The 20,922-nt window shown below is 17.9% G+C and overlaps 5 protein-coding genes across 5 annotated transcripts; 3 read left to right on the forward strand and 2 right to left on the reverse strand.

Annotated features, from left to right (window-relative positions):
- Positions 1–944: 944 nt before the first annotated feature.
- Positions 945–11,225, forward strand: PADL01_1452600 (conserved Plasmodium protein, unknown function; the record flags this gene model as incomplete). Its single annotated transcript, XM_028684817.1, has 7 exons — positions 945–9,987; positions 10,125–10,231; positions 10,340–10,404; positions 10,530–10,659; positions 10,751–10,856; positions 10,988–11,051; positions 11,162–11,225. 7 exons carry the CDS (start codon positions 945–947, stop codon positions 11,223–11,225), a joined length of 9,579 nt encoding a protein of 3,192 aa, XP_028540857.1.
- Positions 11,226–11,958: 733 nt separating this feature from the next.
- Positions 11,959–14,070, forward strand: PADL01_1452700 (U1 snRNA associated protein, putative; the record flags this gene model as incomplete). The annotated part of the gene is made up of 8 exons (XM_028684818.1): positions 11,959–11,974; positions 12,341–12,417; positions 12,571–12,641; positions 12,720–12,814; positions 12,913–13,021; positions 13,154–13,217; positions 13,298–13,405; positions 13,537–14,070. 8 exons carry the CDS (start codon positions 11,959–11,961, stop codon positions 14,068–14,070), a joined length of 1,074 nt encoding a protein of 357 aa, XP_028540858.1.
- Positions 14,071–15,008: 938 nt separating this feature from the next.
- PADL01_1452800 (conserved Plasmodium protein, unknown function) lies at positions 15,009–16,265 on the forward strand (the record flags this gene model as incomplete). The annotated part of the gene is made up of 4 exons (XM_028684819.1): positions 15,009–15,080; positions 15,255–15,602; positions 15,749–15,913; positions 16,080–16,265. 4 exons carry the CDS (start codon positions 15,009–15,011, stop codon positions 16,263–16,265), a joined length of 771 nt encoding a protein of 256 aa, XP_028540859.1.
- Positions 16,266–16,443: 178 nt separating this feature from the next.
- On the reverse strand, positions 16,444–17,130 carry PADL01_1452900 (conserved Plasmodium protein, unknown function; the record flags this gene model as incomplete). The annotated part of the gene is made up of 1 exon (XM_028684820.1): positions 16,444–17,130. One exon carries the CDS (start codon positions 17,128–17,130, stop codon positions 16,444–16,446), a length of 687 nt encoding a protein of 228 aa, XP_028540860.1.
- Positions 17,131–17,526: 396 nt separating this feature from the next.
- PADL01_1453000 (conserved Plasmodium protein, unknown function) lies at positions 17,527–20,259 on the reverse strand (the record flags this gene model as incomplete). The annotated part of the gene is made up of 1 exon (XM_028684821.1): positions 17,527–20,259. The coding sequence occupies one exon, from the start codon at positions 20,257–20,259 to the stop codon at positions 17,527–17,529; it is 2,733 nt and encodes a 910-aa protein (XP_028540861.1).
- Between the last annotated feature and the right edge of the window lie 663 nt (positions 20,260–20,922).

Consider the following 20,922-nt stretch of genomic DNA (forward strand, 5'->3'; position numbering starts at 1 on the left):
AATTGAATTAGGGAATCATTTCTATTTTTATTTATATTATTATTTTATTTTTTTATTTTTTTTTCTTTTAAATTAAATCTATTTCATATTTTTGCTATTATAATTGTTGTTATTTATATATTTTTTTTTTTACTCCTTGAATATTTATTTTAAAAATAAAATTAAAGGCACAGACACATAGAATACATTTATATTTGACAGAAAAAAATGAAGGCATATTTTGTTTGATTTTTGTGAATTGCATATATTATATATATATATATTATACATATTGTATGTATGTATAATCATATTCAAGTATATTATTTATTTATATATATAATATATATATTATTTTTATTTTTGTTCTTGAAAAGATAAAGAACAATATATATCTATAATATATGAATATTTATGTATGCATTTATGATTTTCATGTATTTTTTTTATTTATTATTTTTTTTTTTCTTCTTGTTTGTTTGTTTTGTATTTTTTCTTATCATTTTTATATACTTATAATATTTTGTTATTATATCTTGTAAATATAATATTTTGAATGTTTTGTTCACTTTTGTATACATCATTCTATATACATGAAAAAGTGTTTTTTTTTTAAAAGGTTATAATAGAAGAATAAAAAATGTAATATTATAAAAATATAAATATAAAAAAATAAAAATATTTTGAAAATATTATACAAAACATATAAGGGAATAATATATATATATATATAATATAATACATATGTTAATATATATTATTAATTTATTATTTTTGGTATAAATATAATAATAATAGTACTTAATGAGAAGAATAAAAATAGGATAAAAATAAATGAATATATAAATATATATATTATATATATTTATTTATATATGTTTCCAATTTTTGATTTATTTATTTATTTATTTTATTTTTTATTTTTTTATTAAAAATATGTATGTAATATTGATTATGTGAAAAGAATGGATTCTTTATCATTATTAGATGAATTAGAACATGACTTGACATCTCTAATTCTGGAATCTAAAAAAAAGAACATATGTGTAAAGGAAAAAACAGAAATTTGCATTGTAAAAATAAAGAATTATAATAGCATATTGGAATATAAGGGGAATCAATTATTATGTGATTTTGAATTTCCATTAAATGATATATTAGAAATAATTAATATATGTATGAATATAAATAGCTATAAAATAAATAATATTTGTTTATCAGTTATACAAAAGATTGTTCTTTATATATTATGCTTAATTGATAATAAAGAATTAATTAATAAATTTGATGAAATAAATATTGAAAAGCATATAGAAATAATTACAAATAAATTATTTGATTTAACTTTTTTGGAAGATAGGAAAATATTAATTAAAATATTACAAATCATTTTAACAGCTTTTTCATCTAAATATATTGAATATTATAACAAAGATAATATTAATACCATTTTGAAAATATTATATTCTATATATTATTCCTCTCTTTATGATAAAAACCTTATTCTATATCAAACATGTTGTGCTGCATATGAACAACTTCTTAACTCACTTATTGATGTATGTAATAAAGAAGGTCTTATCAATATGGACGACTCTAGTAATATAAACCTCTCTGAAGGTACAGATGATAATGTTAAGAAGAAGAAAAAGAAGAAGAGAAGAAAGAAAAAGAAAGAAAGCAGAGAAATTATGATAGTAAATGAAGAAGAGAAAAATGGAATTAGTAAAAATGAATATATGGAAAACAATAATGTTAATAATAACATAAATGAGGAATATAATAATAATGATAATAATAGAAGTGATGTGAATAAATATACGAATGATCAAAATAGTGTTCAGTATTATTTTGAAAATTTTGTTTTACCATATAATACAAATGATCCAATAGATTTAATATATATAAACAATTTAGATAATAACAAAAATATGAAAAATAAAAATAAACTACTATCATTAATTCATTACTTATGTTATTGTTGTTTTGTTAATATCCGATCGAAATATAATACCGAAAGGGTTAATGATGTGGAGAATAGAAAATCAAAGGAAGAGGAATATAATAATAATGATGACTATAAGGAGGAAGAAAATTGTGAAGAGTTGAATAAAATAAATAATAAAAACTATGAGCATAACAATAATGGTGATATGAAGGAGGACATAAATAATAATATGAATTATAAATACAATAATGATAATAATAATCATATGATTAACAATATTGTAGATGATGGAAAAGACTATGGAATAAAAAATCGCTTATCTGATGTTTCAAAATGTTCATCCTGTTCAAATACAAAGAATGATGAATATAATAAAAACGTCCAAGGAAATAATAATATGAATTCTTTTTTAATAGAAGAAAAGACAAATGTAGTTAATAAAGATGAATATAATAAAAAAGATATTTCTAAAAATGAAGATATTAATAATATGAATAATATGTATAATGTAAAAAATTCAAATATTAAAAAGTTTTTTAAAATTTTGAAAAGTAGTAATTCAAAAAACTCAAGTAATGATAATGTTAGTAATATAAAATATAATGAAACATTTCATGCCGACTCTTCAGAATTAAAAACAGATATCTTATCAAGTTATAATAAGAATAATTTAATTTTACCTTTTAATTTTTGTTTAGATTTATTATATATTTTTTTAAATAATTATGAATATTTTTTAGACAATTTTGAATTTTTCAAATTATTAAAATTTGAAGTTATATATATAATTTTAATATCATTAAAATATGATTTAGATATTGATGTTTTTTATAGATGTTTAAAAATTCTTAAAATTATTTGTAATAAATATTTTGTATATTTCTTAGCAGAAATACAATATCTTCTTGATGTATTACACAAGTATTTATGTTTAGTCAAGCCATTTTCAAAACTATATATTGTATTAAATTTCTTTTTTTATTTGTTTGATAATACAAGTACATTTTTTTATTTATATAAATATTTTTACTACTACAAAAATGTAAATAATAAATGGGGAAGTAAAAACGAAGTCGATATAAAAGAAAAACATATTCCTTCTTCTTATGATTATAATGAAATGGAACATGTTAAAAAACAAGTATCAAATGAAAAAAATAAAGATTCAGAAAATATTATATTCCCTATTAATGTAAAGGATAAAATTTCAAATAATGTTTTCGATACAATTAACAATACGAATAATAGTATGAAAAAAATGGAGGACCTATATAATAACGAACAAAATAAAAAACTATTTAATAATGAAGACAAAATTGAGAATGATGCAAATAATTTAAATGATAAAAGCCAATATAATGATAATAATGATTTTATTTTTACAAGAATTGTTGAATATATCAGTAAAATAATACATGAGCTTTTGTTTTTACATACTATAGATATTACGAAAATGTATCCGTACCTTAAGGTAATAAAATATGATAGAATATATACAACTGAAACAAGGTTTGATGATATAATAAATAAATTGAAGGAAAATAATATTAATATTATTATTAATAATAATAATAATAATAATATGAATGATAAGAAGGAAACCCCAAAAAAAATAATAATACATGAAAAGATTCAAACACCTATTTTGAATAAAGACGAAGAAAAGGATTATAAAGAAATTGATGAAAAAAAAAAAAAAAAAATATATTTACATAATATGAATTCTTTTAAAGATGAAAAACAATTATCCTTTTGTAATTTTTTAAGTTACCCTATTATATTACCAAATGCAATTGTAAATCCAAAAGAAGATTTTTATTTAAGTAAATTTTCTACAGAAAAATTCATGTGTAAAATTTTATTTGATGATTTATTATATAAAGATGTGGATGAAATACGATTATTAGCATCTTCTGTTGATAGTATCTTATCTCTAGTTAATTCCTTTTATATAATATTTTTAAACATATTAAAAAAAGATAACAATCCATATTGTTTCTCAACAGTGGATATGAATGATGAAAGAATAAAACATCATCTGGAAACTTTTCCTATGGAAAGTACTAATGTAATGAATAATAATATTAAAAATAACATTGATAATAGTAATAATGTTAATCAACCCCACATTTATAATAATGACAATTATAATAATACTAAATATAGTATATACAATTTAAAGAATGAAAAAGGAAATGATAAATATACAACTAATATGAAGGATATATATGAAATTATTGCAAAAAAAGAGACTTTCAATTTTTATTATTCAATACATCAAAAGATACAATATTATAATCATAACGATTATGTTAAAAATGGCTTTATAGACTATTCAAAGATAGAAGATAAAGACAAGGATATATATCAAGATAATAATGATAATAATAATAATAATACAAGTCGTACAGACCATAATGATGAATATAATGTAAACGTAAAAAAAAACGAATTTGAAAAATCATATAATATATTATATAACCAAGTAAATATAAATCTTAATGAAGATAAGTCTCTTTTTTTTTATGTTTTTAATTCCACATGTAGATTTATTATATCATGTATTTGTTTAATATTTTCTTATACTAATACATTAGATGTTTGTTTTTTTAATGGTTTCCAAAAATTAATATTCATTAGTTCTAATCTAAATGTAAATATATGTACAGATGCCTGTTTAAAAACATTAACCAAATGTAGTAGTATATTTACGTTAGAAAATTCTCCTTTTTTTCTAAATATTCTTAAAAATTTTGAGAAACAAGAAAACAAAAATGATAATAATATTAAAACAAAGAAAAACAAATCAGGAAGTAAAACTGGTTCTTATAAAATGACTAGTGTTCAAGCGAGTAATACAAATAAGGGTATATCACCTATTAAAAGGGAATTATATATGGATGATATTTATGAAAATATGGATAAAAACATTTTTCCATGCAATAATATATCTATCACACATATGAATAATGTGAATAATAAACATTTTGATACATGTGAAGATATGAGTAATACTAATAATTATAAAGATAATAACTTTAATGATAGAGAAGAACTGATGAAATGTGTTAATACAATAGTTCTTAATAAGAAAAAGAAAAAAAAAATGCCCTCGAAAAATAATGAACACAATGATTTATCATATGAAAGTAATGAGGAACAAGAATCTAATACCTTTAATACGAATGATATGAATATAAATGAAAGTAAATTAAATGATTCAAATATAAAAGATAATAATAATATGAATGGTGTGAAAGATATAAATGTTGATAAATATAATATTAATCATAGTATTGAATCATGTGATTCCTTAGAAAAAGAAAATGTGCTTAATAATAATGAATCAAATAAAGAAAAGTTAACTTATTATAACATAAATAATATGACTAATGATAATATAAATAACTTAAAAGAGAATTTTTCTAAACGATTAAGTGTTGAAAGTGTCGAATTAAATTTCCTTACATATAAAAGAACATTAAATGATGAATTATTAAAATATTTTGATGATATAATTAGTGTAATATTACAAGAATCTTATTATATAAATAATGATTTAAATAATATAAAATATATTTTATCAATAAAAGCTGTTATTAGTATATATTATATATATGGTGATTATTTACATTTTGATGATTGGTTAAAATTAATAAATTTATTTGTCGAAATTAATTATATATATAAATATATAGCTTCTATAGAAAATAAAACAATTCAATTTTTAAATTTTTTTCATCATATAAATAAAAATGAAGATGATATTTCTTTTTTTATTGACAAATATGATTCATCTGATGTTGATAGAAATAATAATTCACAAAAAGTTGATTCTAAGAGTATAGAATTTTGTTATTTTATATTGCGATTTATTCAAAAGAATCCAGTATTATGTGCAGAAATAACTGTCATTTTTTCTTCCTTTGATTATTTTTTTAAAAATACTATTTTTTATAACATTTCAACATTAATTAATATAATTAATTCTATACACTATATGATATTTAATCAATTCTTTAAGCAGAAGAGATTAGGTTGTAAGAAATCTAATAAATTATTAAATGAAGAATTTATTTGTATGGATAAAAAAAATAATTCTGCATTGAATCATGAAAATGTTTTTGTGATTAATGACAATAAGGGATGTATTGTAGAGAATAATTATTCTATAAATGATCCTAATAATAATAATGAGAAAATCAAAAAGGTATTGGTTGATTCTATTAAAGTTGATGAAAATATGGGTAATGAAGTAAATCAGAAAAAAAACGTAATTAACAAATATTTTAATTTTTTATATAAAAGTAAAGATATTTTTGAAATATTTTATTTTTATTTATCTCATTTTGAACCAATATATAAGTCATACTTCCAATATTATAGTGATATATTTTTTATAAAAACGAAGAAACATAAAAATAATAATACTTATCCGAATGAAAATTCTAATAATAATGATCATGTGAATGTTGATGATGCGGTTGATACATGTATGAATGAAAGAGATCATATGAATCATTCATATACTTATTTAAAGAATGATAAATATATTGTACTTAAAAAATTAGAAAAATCTTGTATTTTTGAAGATTTTTATCCTTTATATATATTAGAAACGTTGTGCGTTATAAACATAAATAAGATAAGATATATTTATAACAATTGCTGTATTGATATATTATTATTATCATTATGTAAAAATAATGATATTCAAAAGAAAAGTATAGATACATTATATAACATAATAAAAGAGTCAGTTGTATATTATAAATCTAATTTTGAAATACAATTTCTTTTGTTTAAACCTTTCTTCTTTTTTATTGTAAATCCGTATATATCTTATCGTTCATATTTTATGACGTCCTTTTTAAATTTCATTAGAAAAAATGGTTCGTTTTTTTATAAAGACATGTGGTTGTTTGTTATATATCTTTTATATGTATCTTTACAAAAAGAATTAAAAAAAAAAAATTTAAAAGAAAAAAGTGATATTTGGAAAGAGGAAATAAATGAAGAAATGAAAAGAAAAGATGATACTATTAAAACGGAGAATATTAGAGAGAATAAAAATTATAAAGACAAATCAAAATTGAATGATAAAAATGAAATTGATGAAGAAAATATATCTATTATTAATAATATTTTTAATATTTTAGAAATTATTATTGTAGACTATATTGAAGATGTGCCAGTATGTGAAATAATGGAAATAATAATTCACATGCTCATGTTATTTTCTTCTTTAAATATTTTGAGTAATAATATATCTTTTCGAGCTATTAATTTTTCTTGGACTATTGTAGATTATATTATAGATCGTTCGAATTTAATTAATAAAAATATAAATAATGATAATAAAAAAGATATACAAACAAATGGAAATAATAAAAATATGGTTTTAGAAAAGAAATTATTACACATATGTGTTATAGAAAATAAAAAAATGTATATATATGAAAATAAAATAAAAATGAAAAATATAAAAATGAAAAATTTTTTTATATTCATTTTATATAATTTAATGAAACTATGTTTGGATGAAAGAATAGAAGTACGAAATTGTAGTATCAAAACAATTATGAGTATATTATCTGCACATATTTATAAATTTGATTTTTTCTTTTATAAAACTTCTATTTGTTTATTACTTAAAAGATTAACACTTACTTATTTTTATAAATTACAGGAATATTTTAAATTGGAAAAAAAACAGGATATACAAAATCATAATGTAAATATTATCCTTCATGAGGAGTTAACTACATTTTGTGAAAACAATGTGAGAAATAATAATATGGGTATATCACCATGTTATGTAATGAATAATAATAAAAAAAATGTAATATTAAATGAACATTTAATAAAAGATTATAATCATCATGATATCAATAATAATAATAATAATAATATTAATAGTAAAAATTATATTTCAACTGATGAAAATATTTCAGAAAATTTATCTGAAAAAAATGAAGATGATAACATAACATTGTCCTATTCAAATAGTATGAAAAAATATATCAGTAGTAATATAAAAGAACAATTTAAAAATAGCTTTTTAAATATATGTGATGGAGAAAATATGTATGACGTCGTGAAAAAAAAGAAAGAAAAAAAAAAACAAACAAAAAAACTTTTAGAAGATATTGATATGAATATAAATATATTTAATAATAATAATAATTTATTAGAGGATGATGAAAAAAATTGTGATTTATACGATTATGTAAATGAAAATTTTAATAAAATTATTATTCACCATTCAAGAGATAGTAAATTGAAACAGTGGATAGAAAGTTTTATTTTAATTATTGAAGGTTGTAATCGAATATTATTAGATCAAGATAATTATAAGAAGTTTCATTATTTTTATGATATATTTATAAAAATTTTGAAAACTGTATTATTTATTGAATATAATAATAAAAATATGTTTGAATTACATATTTCTATTATGCAAATATTAAATAATATATTCATGTCTAAATTAAATTATTTTGGATCCTCCTATTTTAAAATGAAGAATTATATTACACTTAAAAAATGTAATAAATATTATGTAGATATATTTGATAAAAGCTTTTTTTATATATATAAATATGCACCATCAATTATTGATCAGAAAATAAAAGATTTTATATTAAAAATTATTATAGACAATCTTAAAACTATAACGAGTGATAAATGGATATTTTATCATTCTATTATTTATTTTCATATGTTTCATTTTTTATTTCCATATACAGATGTGAATATAGAAAATGAATATCATCAAAACAAAAAAGAAAAAAAGCATGAAAAAAATTACTCTTTTTTAAATTATTATTCGATAGTTAATAAATTATATTTTGATTATTTTATAAGTACATCTGATTATTTGAATGAGAATATGATAGAAGGGAAAATGACAAATATGGATAATAAAAAAAATAATATTAATAATAATAGTAATAATAATAATAATAATTACAGTTGTAATAACCATTCTAGTAGTGACCTTATTTTAAAGGAAGATATAAAATTAGAGAAGGACACGTCAAGTATAACTCATGATAATATGGAAATAAAAAAAAATATAAGTCTTACTAATTCAACAGATGAATATGAAAAACCTTTATTTACAAAAAATGCCTTTACATTTGATTACAAAACAGAAGATTCTAGTAAGGATCCATTAAATATTTATAACATTCTAGAGAATAACAAAGATATTTATAATATAAAGTATAATATAATATCTGAAAATTTTATAAAAAAAAATATATATGAAATATATTTGAATAGTAATAATATGATAACTTCAGATCTGTTCAAAATATCTATGTATATTTTTGAAACATTAGAATATGATGATATAAATTTGTTAATAAATGAAGAACTTTTAAATAGTTTAAAATTATTGAAATATCATTTTTCTTATGATGAAGAAAAGATGGTTATATATAAAAATTTAATAGATTTCTTTTTTAATGATAATATATTGTTAAATGAAAATAATGATGAAATATTAGATAAAATCGAATTGAATGATACATATAACAAACAAGAAATTGATATAAATGATTATCAAGATAATAAAAAAGAATATAAAGAATGTAATAGATTATTTACATTAAATTATAAAAAATTATATCCTTTAAATAATTATGTAGAAGGTTTTCAAATTTTTCAGATAGCTTTTTTTAATCATTTTATTCCATGCTATATATTTTTTATACATAATAAATTTAATTTATATCCAAATTATCAACTTAATTCAGTGTACTCTATAATTTTATGTAATATGATAAAACAAGAATATTACACAGTATATTATCATGATGAAGATCTTCTAGTATCATTTTTAAATATGTTCCCATATATTCTAGCTACTCATTTGAAATGTTTTCTTTATAACCTTAAAAATAATTCATGTTTTGTATTTTATGAAAGTATAATTATCTTATTAAAAATTACATATCAAATGGTTTTGAATTCGAAAAAAATCACCAAAAAGAATTTATATAAATATTGGTATTCAGTCATATTCTCAGTTGAAAAGATCCTCTTTGTTAACTGTAATAAAAAGAGTTAAATATTTATATGTATATATATATATATATATATATATATATATATATATATATATATATGTATGTATGTATGTATATATGTGCATGATTACATATACTTATATATATTTTTGTACCTTCAGGTAGCAATGATAAAATTGATATGTTAGATATAATGCTCATAAAATTTATTAGGAATAATTATTTATCAGAAAATTCAGTGACACCTTGGTTTATAAAAATATACTTGGTAAATTAATTAAAAGAAATAAAACATATATAATAAATGGTGTATATATATTATCATTTAATGTTATTTTGCATGAAATATACATATATTTTTATTTTTTTATTTTAGACGAAAATTATAAGTGAACTTTATGATAAAAAAAGAAGAGCCTTTTCAAGTTGGACACTACAAATGTAATTTTTTTTTTTTTTTTTAAATATATTATATATAAATAATTTATATATATATATAATTTATATATAATTTTATTTATTTATTTATTTTTTTTTTTTTTTTTTTCTTTATATATATAATATAGTTTATTTGAGGAGTATGAGAAAATGTCAAAAAATAATAATAGTTATCCTTACTATACTACTTTTATTACAATACTTTTGTTGAAAAAATGTGTATTGACTCTGAAGAGTTTTTCTAGTGAGAATAACAAGGTAAGTATATATTAATATAAAGTGTAATTATATATATATTTATAAATATATACATATATACATATATGCATATTTATATATATTATATTAGGAAAACACTAGTGATGAAATTGTTTTTATATTATACGAAATGAAGAAATTGAAATGTTCTTATTCTTTTATTAATATGGATAGTTCTGCAATATTAAAATCATCAGGTAATACTCTATATATAAAGTAAAATTTTATATATTAAAAATTAAGGATACTATTATATATAAATTTTACATATTGATCTATTTATTTTTGTTAAAATCATGTATTTATATTATCCTTTTTTTTTTTTCAGATGAAAAAGCCCACCTTTTTATATGCTATCCATATCTATTAGATTGCTTAAATACAGAAAATAAGTAACCATATATTATAATAAATATTATATATATATATATATATATATATATAATACACACCTTTATATATTTATACATATTTTATTATATATATATATTTTTTTTTATAGAAATGTTTTCACGACAGTTAAAGAACTATTGAAACTTATATCCTATCCATTACGCCTTCAATAATTTTATTAAAAATGAAAAAAAAAAAAAAAATTCCAAGTATTATAATATATTATTTATTATATTTCTCAAAATAAATTGTTTTTATTATTATTTATTTATATATTATTTTACTAATATATATATATATGATATAAATATTATATATATATATTTATTTCAATTAAAAATTTGTTATTTTATTATAATTTTTTTTTTTTTTGTTATATATTTTTTTTTTCTAATTTTCTATATTATTATAAGAAAAATATATATGTACACATATATATTATATATATATATTATATACATTGAATAAATATATACTTTTTAATTTATCTTTTTATTTTATTTGAATTATATTCATATACCTTATTTTTTGTCGTTTAAATTTATATTTTTATACTTATTATATTATATTATTTTATTTTATTTATTATTATTATTATTATTTTTTTTTTTTTCCCTATCATTTTCTTCCTTTTTATTATTTTTTTGTGTTTGTTTCCTCATATTTGATATATATTAATATATATATATTTTATTTTACATGAATTTTTTTTTTTAAGTATTCTAATAATACCTTAAAACAAAAATTATGAATAATTATTCTCCTTAAATATACAATATAAATCTCATATAAATTAAAATACAAAAGTTGAAGTAATAATAGAAATATAAAACATTAAGTTTATAGCATTTTCTTTTTTTCTTTTATGGCAATGGGCGTTTTATATGAATTAATGTTTTCATTATCATGGAAGAAATGAGATGTAAAAAAAAAAAAAAAAAAAAAAAAAAAAATCATATATATGTATATTTTATAAAATGTAAAATGATTTTTAAACATGTTGTTTTTATTTTGTTGAATTATTTTTCTATATTTTAAGCCTTATACATATTAAATGTTTATATAAAATAATGAGATTATATATATATATATATATATGAGAATTCGTAAAGTTGTAATATATTTTATTTTATTTATACTGTGTTATCATATAAATATGTATATATATTATATTGTTTCATTTTTGTTATGAATACATAAAACCATTATGACAGCAATATATATACAAATATTTACACTGTTACAAATTAAAACCGAAAAATGTATTAATTATTTTCTACCTTTGCAGCTTTGTTAGATTCCCTTATGGGAAAGGACAGAAATGAAACTGATTCAAAAAAAAAATATTCATTTAAAGATGAAAATGTAAATATAAAAAATATAATTATAGTCATAGAATAATGAATGTATATATTATACATATAACTATATCAAATATGAGTTCATGTTATTATATGAAATATTATACGTTTATTATAATATCCATATATTTATTTATTTTATTTTATTTTTTTGAAGGTATGCAAATATTATTTAATTGATTTTTGCCCTCATGATTTATTTCCCAACACCAAGAGTGATATAGGAAGGTACAATCAAAAAAAATAATAAAATAAAATAATTGTCTATAATAATAAATAACGTTTATATTGTTACTTTTTATTTAGGTGCAAAAATATTCATTCAGATATATTAAAAGAGCAATTGGAAAAACATGAAGATTATAAATATTATTTAGCTAAATATCAGCAGATGTTTATGAGTAATATATACACTATTTCAAATTTTATGCTTTAAAAATATTATATCATTCATAAATATATATACATATTTATTTTATATGTTTCATAATATTTGTAGAAACTTTGGAAAGGATTATAGATGTTGCTGATATGAAAATAGTAAAGACAAAAGAAAAATTAAAACATATGTCAAATACACCAAATAATACTTCTGATAAAAAAACAAAGTAAGGAAGCTGAAATATTATAACACATAATATTTTGCATAATGTATAAAAACTGTAATGTATATAAACGTATCTTGTCTTAATTAATTATATATATATATATATATATATATATATATTTGCTATATATAGAATTGAAAGTATAAATAGTCATATATGTGATTTGTTAAAGCAATCGGAAGAAGCCGGGGAAAAGGTAAATTCAGTTTATATATATATATATATATATTTATATATTTATATTTTTTTTTCTTGCGATTATATTTTTCAATATAGGGAGATTTAAATAAGGCTACTAGCTTTAATAATCAAATCACCATGCTTCAAGAAGAAATTAAGAGGTTAACTGAAGAAATGGAGAAATCAAACGATGGAAATTTAAAGGTTACCCAATAATATTAATTAAGATCAAAAAATAAAAAAGAAAATGCCATTAAAATTGTAATATGTATAATATATATATATATATATATATATATATTTATGAATATATTATTTTTTTTTTTTTTTTCAAGGTTTGTGAAACATGTGGAGCTATGCAAGCTGTTGGAGATATGGTGCAACGTTTTGAAAATCACATAAATGGAAAACAACATTTAGGATTCGATAAAATAAGAAATACGTTCAATAAATTAAAAGAAGAAATAAAGGAGAGAGAGGAAATTATAGAAAAATATAGGAAAACAAGATACCATAGTAGTGATAATCATCATTCAAAAAGAGATAGACATCATCATAGAGATTATCATGATAGAAGAAGTTCAAGACATAAGAAGTCATCAGAAAGATATCATAGAAGTCATCATTCAAATAAAAGATCAAGAAAAAGATCACATTCAAATAGAAGTAAATCAAGTAGTGTTCATCATTCAAATAAAAGATCAAGAAAAAGATCACATTCAAATAGAAGTAAATCAAGTAGTGTTCATCATTCTAATAAAAGATCAAGAAAAAGGTCTCATTCAGATAGAAGTAAATCAAGTAGTGTTCATAATTCAAGTGACAGACATAGGAGACGTTCAGTTAAATATGATAAAGAAGACAATTAAAATGTAAATTTAAATATAAATATATAAGACAATATAGTTCGTTTTAAATATATATCATTATGTTATATTATATATTATATTACATTATATTTGGTTTCATTCATTTTTACAGAAATCTCAAAAAAATTCTAATTAAAAATATGTGATAATGTATTTTTCATTTTTATTCTATTTTTTTTTTTTTTTTTTTTATGCTTAATTTTTTTTTCCTTCTTCGTAACTTTATTATAATATAAATTTTTATTATCTATTACTTTATCTTAATTTGTTATTATTTATTTATTATAATAATTTTATCGTGGAAACATTTTTATTTCAATTTATCTAATTTGAATATGTAATATTTTCATGAATATATATTCTTATTAAGTTATACATTATAGTTTTATATATTTATAATTTTTTAATATTATATATTCCTTTTTTCTATTCATGTTTTCTTTTCTTTTTTTTTTTTTTTGATATATATAAATATAGTATTTTACTTCTTATTTATATATAAAATGTATATTAAAATTTTTTCTTTTTTATAAGTATTTAAAATATTAACACCTATAACGTTTTTTGCTAGTATGATTTGTCTTACATATAATGATAATAACTATCATTTTTTTTTTTTCTTTTAAAAATAAATGTTACAATTATATAATTACACATATGTATATATATATATATATAATATATATGTGCCTATATGTACCTTTTTTTTTTTTTTTATTTATTTTATTATTTCTTTTTTTTTAAATTTTAGTAAAGTACCATAAGTTCTATATGTTTGTATATTTTTTTATTGAATAATTATATAGAAAAATATTATTATTATAATTATAGTCTTACAAATTTATTATTGTATATAATATCATAATAAATGATAAGTAAGATTAATATTTTTATTATTAGTCCTGACAATATATATATAATGAGCAGGTTTAAAAATAATGGAGAAAACAAATATAAAGGATGTAGCAGGAGGGAAAAATAAGGAGGCTGTAGAAACACCAGAAATTGATGTAATTATTTCAAAAAACAAAAAAATATATATATATATATATACATATATATGTGTGTGTAATAATTAAAAGGTTTTTTTTATATTTCTTAAATAAATTTGCACTTATACGTATATGATTCAAATATGTACCTTTTATTTTATTCATTTATTATTTTTTTTTTTTGTTATTAAGAATTCAGATGGAAACGTTTTTGAAACATTAAAAAAACTTTTTCTCGAGGAACAAGAAAATAATAAAAGAAAGTATGAAGAGTTATCAGATCATCTAGATAAAATGAAAATATATTTTGATGAAAAAATTAATTCCCTTAAGAATAATACGCATGAAAATTTTGAAGAGTTAAAATATTATTTGGACAACTTAAATAAAAAAAATAAAGACACTCTTTTAGAAAGTAATACATTCCAAGAAAGTATGGATGCTATACAAAGTGATATATCCAAATTAAAAAAGGATAAAGAGGAAAATACAAATCTTATAAAATCAAGCATTAAAACATATTTTGACAAAATAAAAAGCGTAAATATATATATATATATATATATATATATATATATATATATATATATATATGTTGAAGTTTTATAATAGCAATGTTCATATAAATATGTAAATATTACTTATTATTATTATTATACATATATTTCTATTTTTTTTTTTTTAAGACTTTAAACCTTATGAATACTCATGTAGAAAAGATGAAGGAAGAATTTACTAATTATAAAGAAAACAATGAAATAGAAAATAGAAAGAAGAACATTGATATTTTACAGCTGATAAATGAAGAAAATGAAACACTAAGCAAGAGTATGGAAAAATCCCTCAATAATGTAATAATAAATAAATAAATAAATATATATATATATAAACCTTTCCTTTTAATATCCAAGTGCATAAAGATTATACATATGTATAAATGAAAATACACATTATTAATACATTCATTTATTCATTCATTTATTTATTTATTTATATTGTTGTCTTTTCTTTATAAAGATAAACAGTGATATTAAAGATGTTAAGGAACATATTACTTATTTTAAGGAACATGTAGAAAAGCAAATAAAAGACATAAACAACATAATGGAAATAAACAGAAAAGAAATAGATGAAAGAATTGAGCATATATTTATGAATCAAAAAAAACTCATGGGAGATTTTTATCCGTATAAAAAAAATTAACAAATATACATAAAAAAAAAAAAAATAATTTTACATATATATATTATATTATATAACACCTTAATTATACATATAAATATATACAATAATATATATATATATATATATATATATATATATATGTGTTCTTATTTATTTGTATGATTTTATATGTTTCTTTTAATTTGTGTACTTGAAATTATAAGACATTTATCTTTTTACCGTGGGTATAAAACATATCTTCTAACTTACGTAAGGAGAATGAATAATTAACTTTGTCAAATACATTTTTTCGTGAATTTAATATTTGAATTTTATTAGTTAACTTTTTTTTTTTATTAGTCAATAATTGGAATTTCTTTAAATAATAATAAATTATAGTTAGATCTGTCGGGTTATATAAATTTTTATATTTTTTTAAAAATTCGTTTTTTTTTAATATAATATTTTTATTCATTACATTATAATATAATTGTGAAATTTGTTTATAATTTTTATTATATTTACTGTTCATATTTTCTAAATAATTTAAAATATCTTTTCTTTCATTATCAATATGATTAACATTTTTTTTAATGTTTTTTTCATTCTGTATAATATTGGTTTGTTCAGGTAAATATGAATCTTCTTCAATTATATCTTTTTCTTCAATTTGAAATTTCAATTTTTTATCAATTCCATAATTTACTACATCATAAGCATGTTTTAAAAATTTGTATTTTTTATGATACACTTTTTCTTCACGAAGTCTTGTTTTTCTCCAACAATTTTTTTCATAAGTTTGACTTAAAAATGTTGTTTTGTGTATGTTCAGTTGTTTTCCTCGATTATATAATTCCCTGAATGTTTGTAAAACATTCTTCTTCACTTTTCTTATCAAAGTCATATTTATAAAATCATTCTCAACAAAAAAAATAAAATAAATAAATATAAATATATAAATATATATATGTATAATTTAAAGGAATAATCTTTTTAGGAATATATTTTTAAAACATTATAATTTATGTTATATTTTTAATTTTTTTAACCGATATTACATATATTATAAAATTTAAAAAAAAATTACATATGTTTAACTGTACACATAAATAGCAATATTTATATTATTATAAATATAAATATATATATATATATATATATATATATATTTATATATTCATATATTTTATTTGTATCAAAATTTTATATATACTTAAAAGGTTAATAGTTTTAAAAAAAAAACAAAAAAAAAAAAAAAAAAAAAAAATTTATATACACATAACAAATGACACACCCATTATTATGTATTATTTAATAAAGAAAAAACAGATATGGTATTATTATCTTCTAAACAAAAATAAAGAGAAGAAGATATACAAGAATCAATAATATATGAAAGGTGTTGATATAAAATATCAATTTTTTTTCTATATATATCAAAAATATAAGTAGTATAAAAGTGTTTATCTGACATTTCATTAATTTTCTTTATATTAGAATTTATAAAAATAAAATATTTTTGAAAAAATGATTGATAGTGAAAGTTCATTTTTGTTATTGTTGACGCTTGATGTAAACCTGTAAAATCATAGATAATTTTTTCACTTTTTGTTATGAATTTATCTATTTGTGACATCATATTATTATTTTCTTGATTGTTAATACCATTTTGTTGTGTGATTAACTTATCATGAGTTTCATTTTGTATAAAATTTTGATTTGAAATAGAATAATTATTTTTAATTGTTACACATGAAATGTTTGGACATATTTGAAAAAGAAAGTTAATAAACCTTCCATCATTTAGGCCTATGATTACATTTATATTTTTATTACTTTTTGTATTTACACTTATTATTGAATTAACTTTAGCGTTCTTTGATATATAGAATGCATAAGAAAAGAAATTTTGTGGTACATTTTTAAATATATTTTCTTTTGAATTGTCAAAGAAAAAGGTATTTTTTCTATTTACATAATCTTCAGTATCATCAAATAATGTATATAATTCCTTTTTATCTATTTTGTATATATCATCAACATTTCCAATAATATATTGAGAGATATCTTGTCCTATATTAACATTATAATATTCATCATAATAAAATAATGAATTGTTTTTTACATTATCATTTGTTAATAAATCATTTACAAGATTATAAAAGTGTTCACTAATAAATATAAAAACTAAATAACCACATGTTGTTCCTAGATATACAAAATGGCCTTCATTTCCATTAAATTGTTTTTTTTCTTTATCTACATATATAAAATTGAAATCATAGATTAATGTATAATTTATATTCATGCTGTTTTTTGGCCTTTGAATTTTTATTTTTTTGTCATAGATAATTTGTTTTCCATTTTTACAATTAATAAAAGAAAGAAAATAATCTTTATTTGAACCAACACAAATTATGGTTTTATCATCAAAAAGAAAATCAAAACATTTTATAGAAAATGTAAAATAAGAAATACATATAGATAATGGACATAAAGAGAACTCGTCTTCTTCATCATCTTGTTTGTCATAATTATATATATTTTGATCTATATCATTTTCATTATAATAAGATCCTCCTATTCCTGACATATTATTACTAACATTTTTCCTCTTATTATATTGATCTTTTTTTCCAGTGTCAATAAAATTATCAGTTTTTCCTTTTTTCGTTAAATAATATTCTATATTAGTAAGCATATCTATTTGTTCATTCCTTCTCTCTTTTAAATAATTTAAAGCGTTTTCAGAAATATTATAATTATAAACACTTCCATTATATGTTAGGATGGTTAATATTGATTTATTCTTATTATTTTTCATCATTAAAATTGGTGAGGAAACATTTTTTAATGATCCTATATATTCTAATAAAGGACAATTTTGCTTTGTCTTATATTTTAATAGATCTATATTGATTTCTAAGGAATTATTATTTATATAAAATCCATTTTTTTTTAATTCTTCATTTCTATTATTCTCTTCTTCTATGATTTTTTTCTTCTTTAATTCTTCTTCTTCTTCCTGAACTTTTTTTTTATTTTCATCGTTTTCATTTTTTTTTTTTTCTTCATCCTTTATATTTTTTTTCTTTTTATTTGAGGAAGAATCAACATAATTGTCATAATATAAATATTCTTCTCTAAATCCTATATTATTAAATATATCAATATTGAGATTATTAAAATGAATTAAATTACGACTATTATAATTATATTTATTATAATTATATTTATTATTATTATTATTATTATTTTTGTTCAAGTCCTTTTTTAATTTTTCTATTTTATTTTCTAGTTCTTCAGTTTTTGATTTATAATCATTTATTTCGATAACACTATCATCATTATTTTTTTTATTACCAAAAGGGTTACTACTATTACTACCAATTTGCATATTCATGTTTTTATTATTATCTTCTTTATTATTTTTCGATTCATTATGTTGGTTGTTAGAATAAAATTTCTTGATACTATTTTGTGTAACGACATTTTCATTATAACATTTCTTTAATAATTTATAAAATGTGTTCATTTCAAATAGTGTATTTTTTTCATCATCATCACTTGATGATTCTTCATCATTAAAAAAAGTATTTTTTTTATAAACGTCTTTCAATTTTAAAACATCTGAATTATCATTATTTATATAAATACCATCCATTTGTTCTGTTTCTTGTTCATCCGTACTTTTTTTATTATCTATTGTAGTATTATTTATAATATGATTATTGCTTTGATTTTCATTTCCTCTTATTAAATTTAAAATGTTATCAAAATTGAATATATATACTTTATTATAAGTACTAACAAATAAATAATTATTTGTACAACAAATATTACTTAATACACTTTTATCATTATCAATTATTTTTATATTTCTGAAAAAGGAAAAACAATCATTCTTATAATTATTCTTATTATATATTTTTTCGTCATATTTTAAATCATGTACTTTCCACACGTTGCTTTTATCATCATTACAATTTTGCTTTAAGTTTGTCGTTTCAATAACATTTTTCTTATTCGTCATATTTTGCCTTTCTAAAAAATAAAGAAAAATATATTTAAGTTAATATATAACATATATATATAATAATATATATATGTATATAAACATTAAGGAGAATTCTTTCAAAAAAAAAAAATTATTTGTATGAGTTCTTTTGTAATATCAAAGGAGTATTGAAAAAATAAAATAAAGAAAACATATTATATATATATATATATATATATATAATACTTATAGAAGCTAAGTTTGGAATATATAAAAAAAGATATAGAATAACAATAAAATAAAAAAATAATCAATAATAAAATATATAAAGAATGAGATAAAAAAAAAAAAAAAATACAGAAAACAAAAAATAATAACATATATTTTTAATAATAAAACAAAATGTTAATTACTCTTCTAATTATTCTCAATATAAATAATCAAGGGAATATTGAAATATTATATATATATATAATACAAATATATGTAAATTTTTTTTTTTTTTTTTTTTTTTTTTTGAGAAGGTGAAATTTATCTATATAAAAAATATAATTCTTATTAATATAAATATTTATTCATTGGCACAATTTTAGTCTACACAAATATTTTATAAATATTATAAAATATTTAATGTATTATTTTTTTCTTTTTATCCCCTAATAAATTGTTCATTAAATTATATATTAATTATAATTGTAA

The sequence above is a fragment of the Plasmodium sp. gorilla clade G2 genome (assembly GCF_900097015.1).
Source record: "Plasmodium sp. gorilla clade G2 genome assembly, chromosome: 14".
NCBI lineage: Eukaryota > Apicomplexa > Aconoidasida > Haemosporida > Plasmodiidae > Plasmodium > Plasmodium adleri (nom. inval.).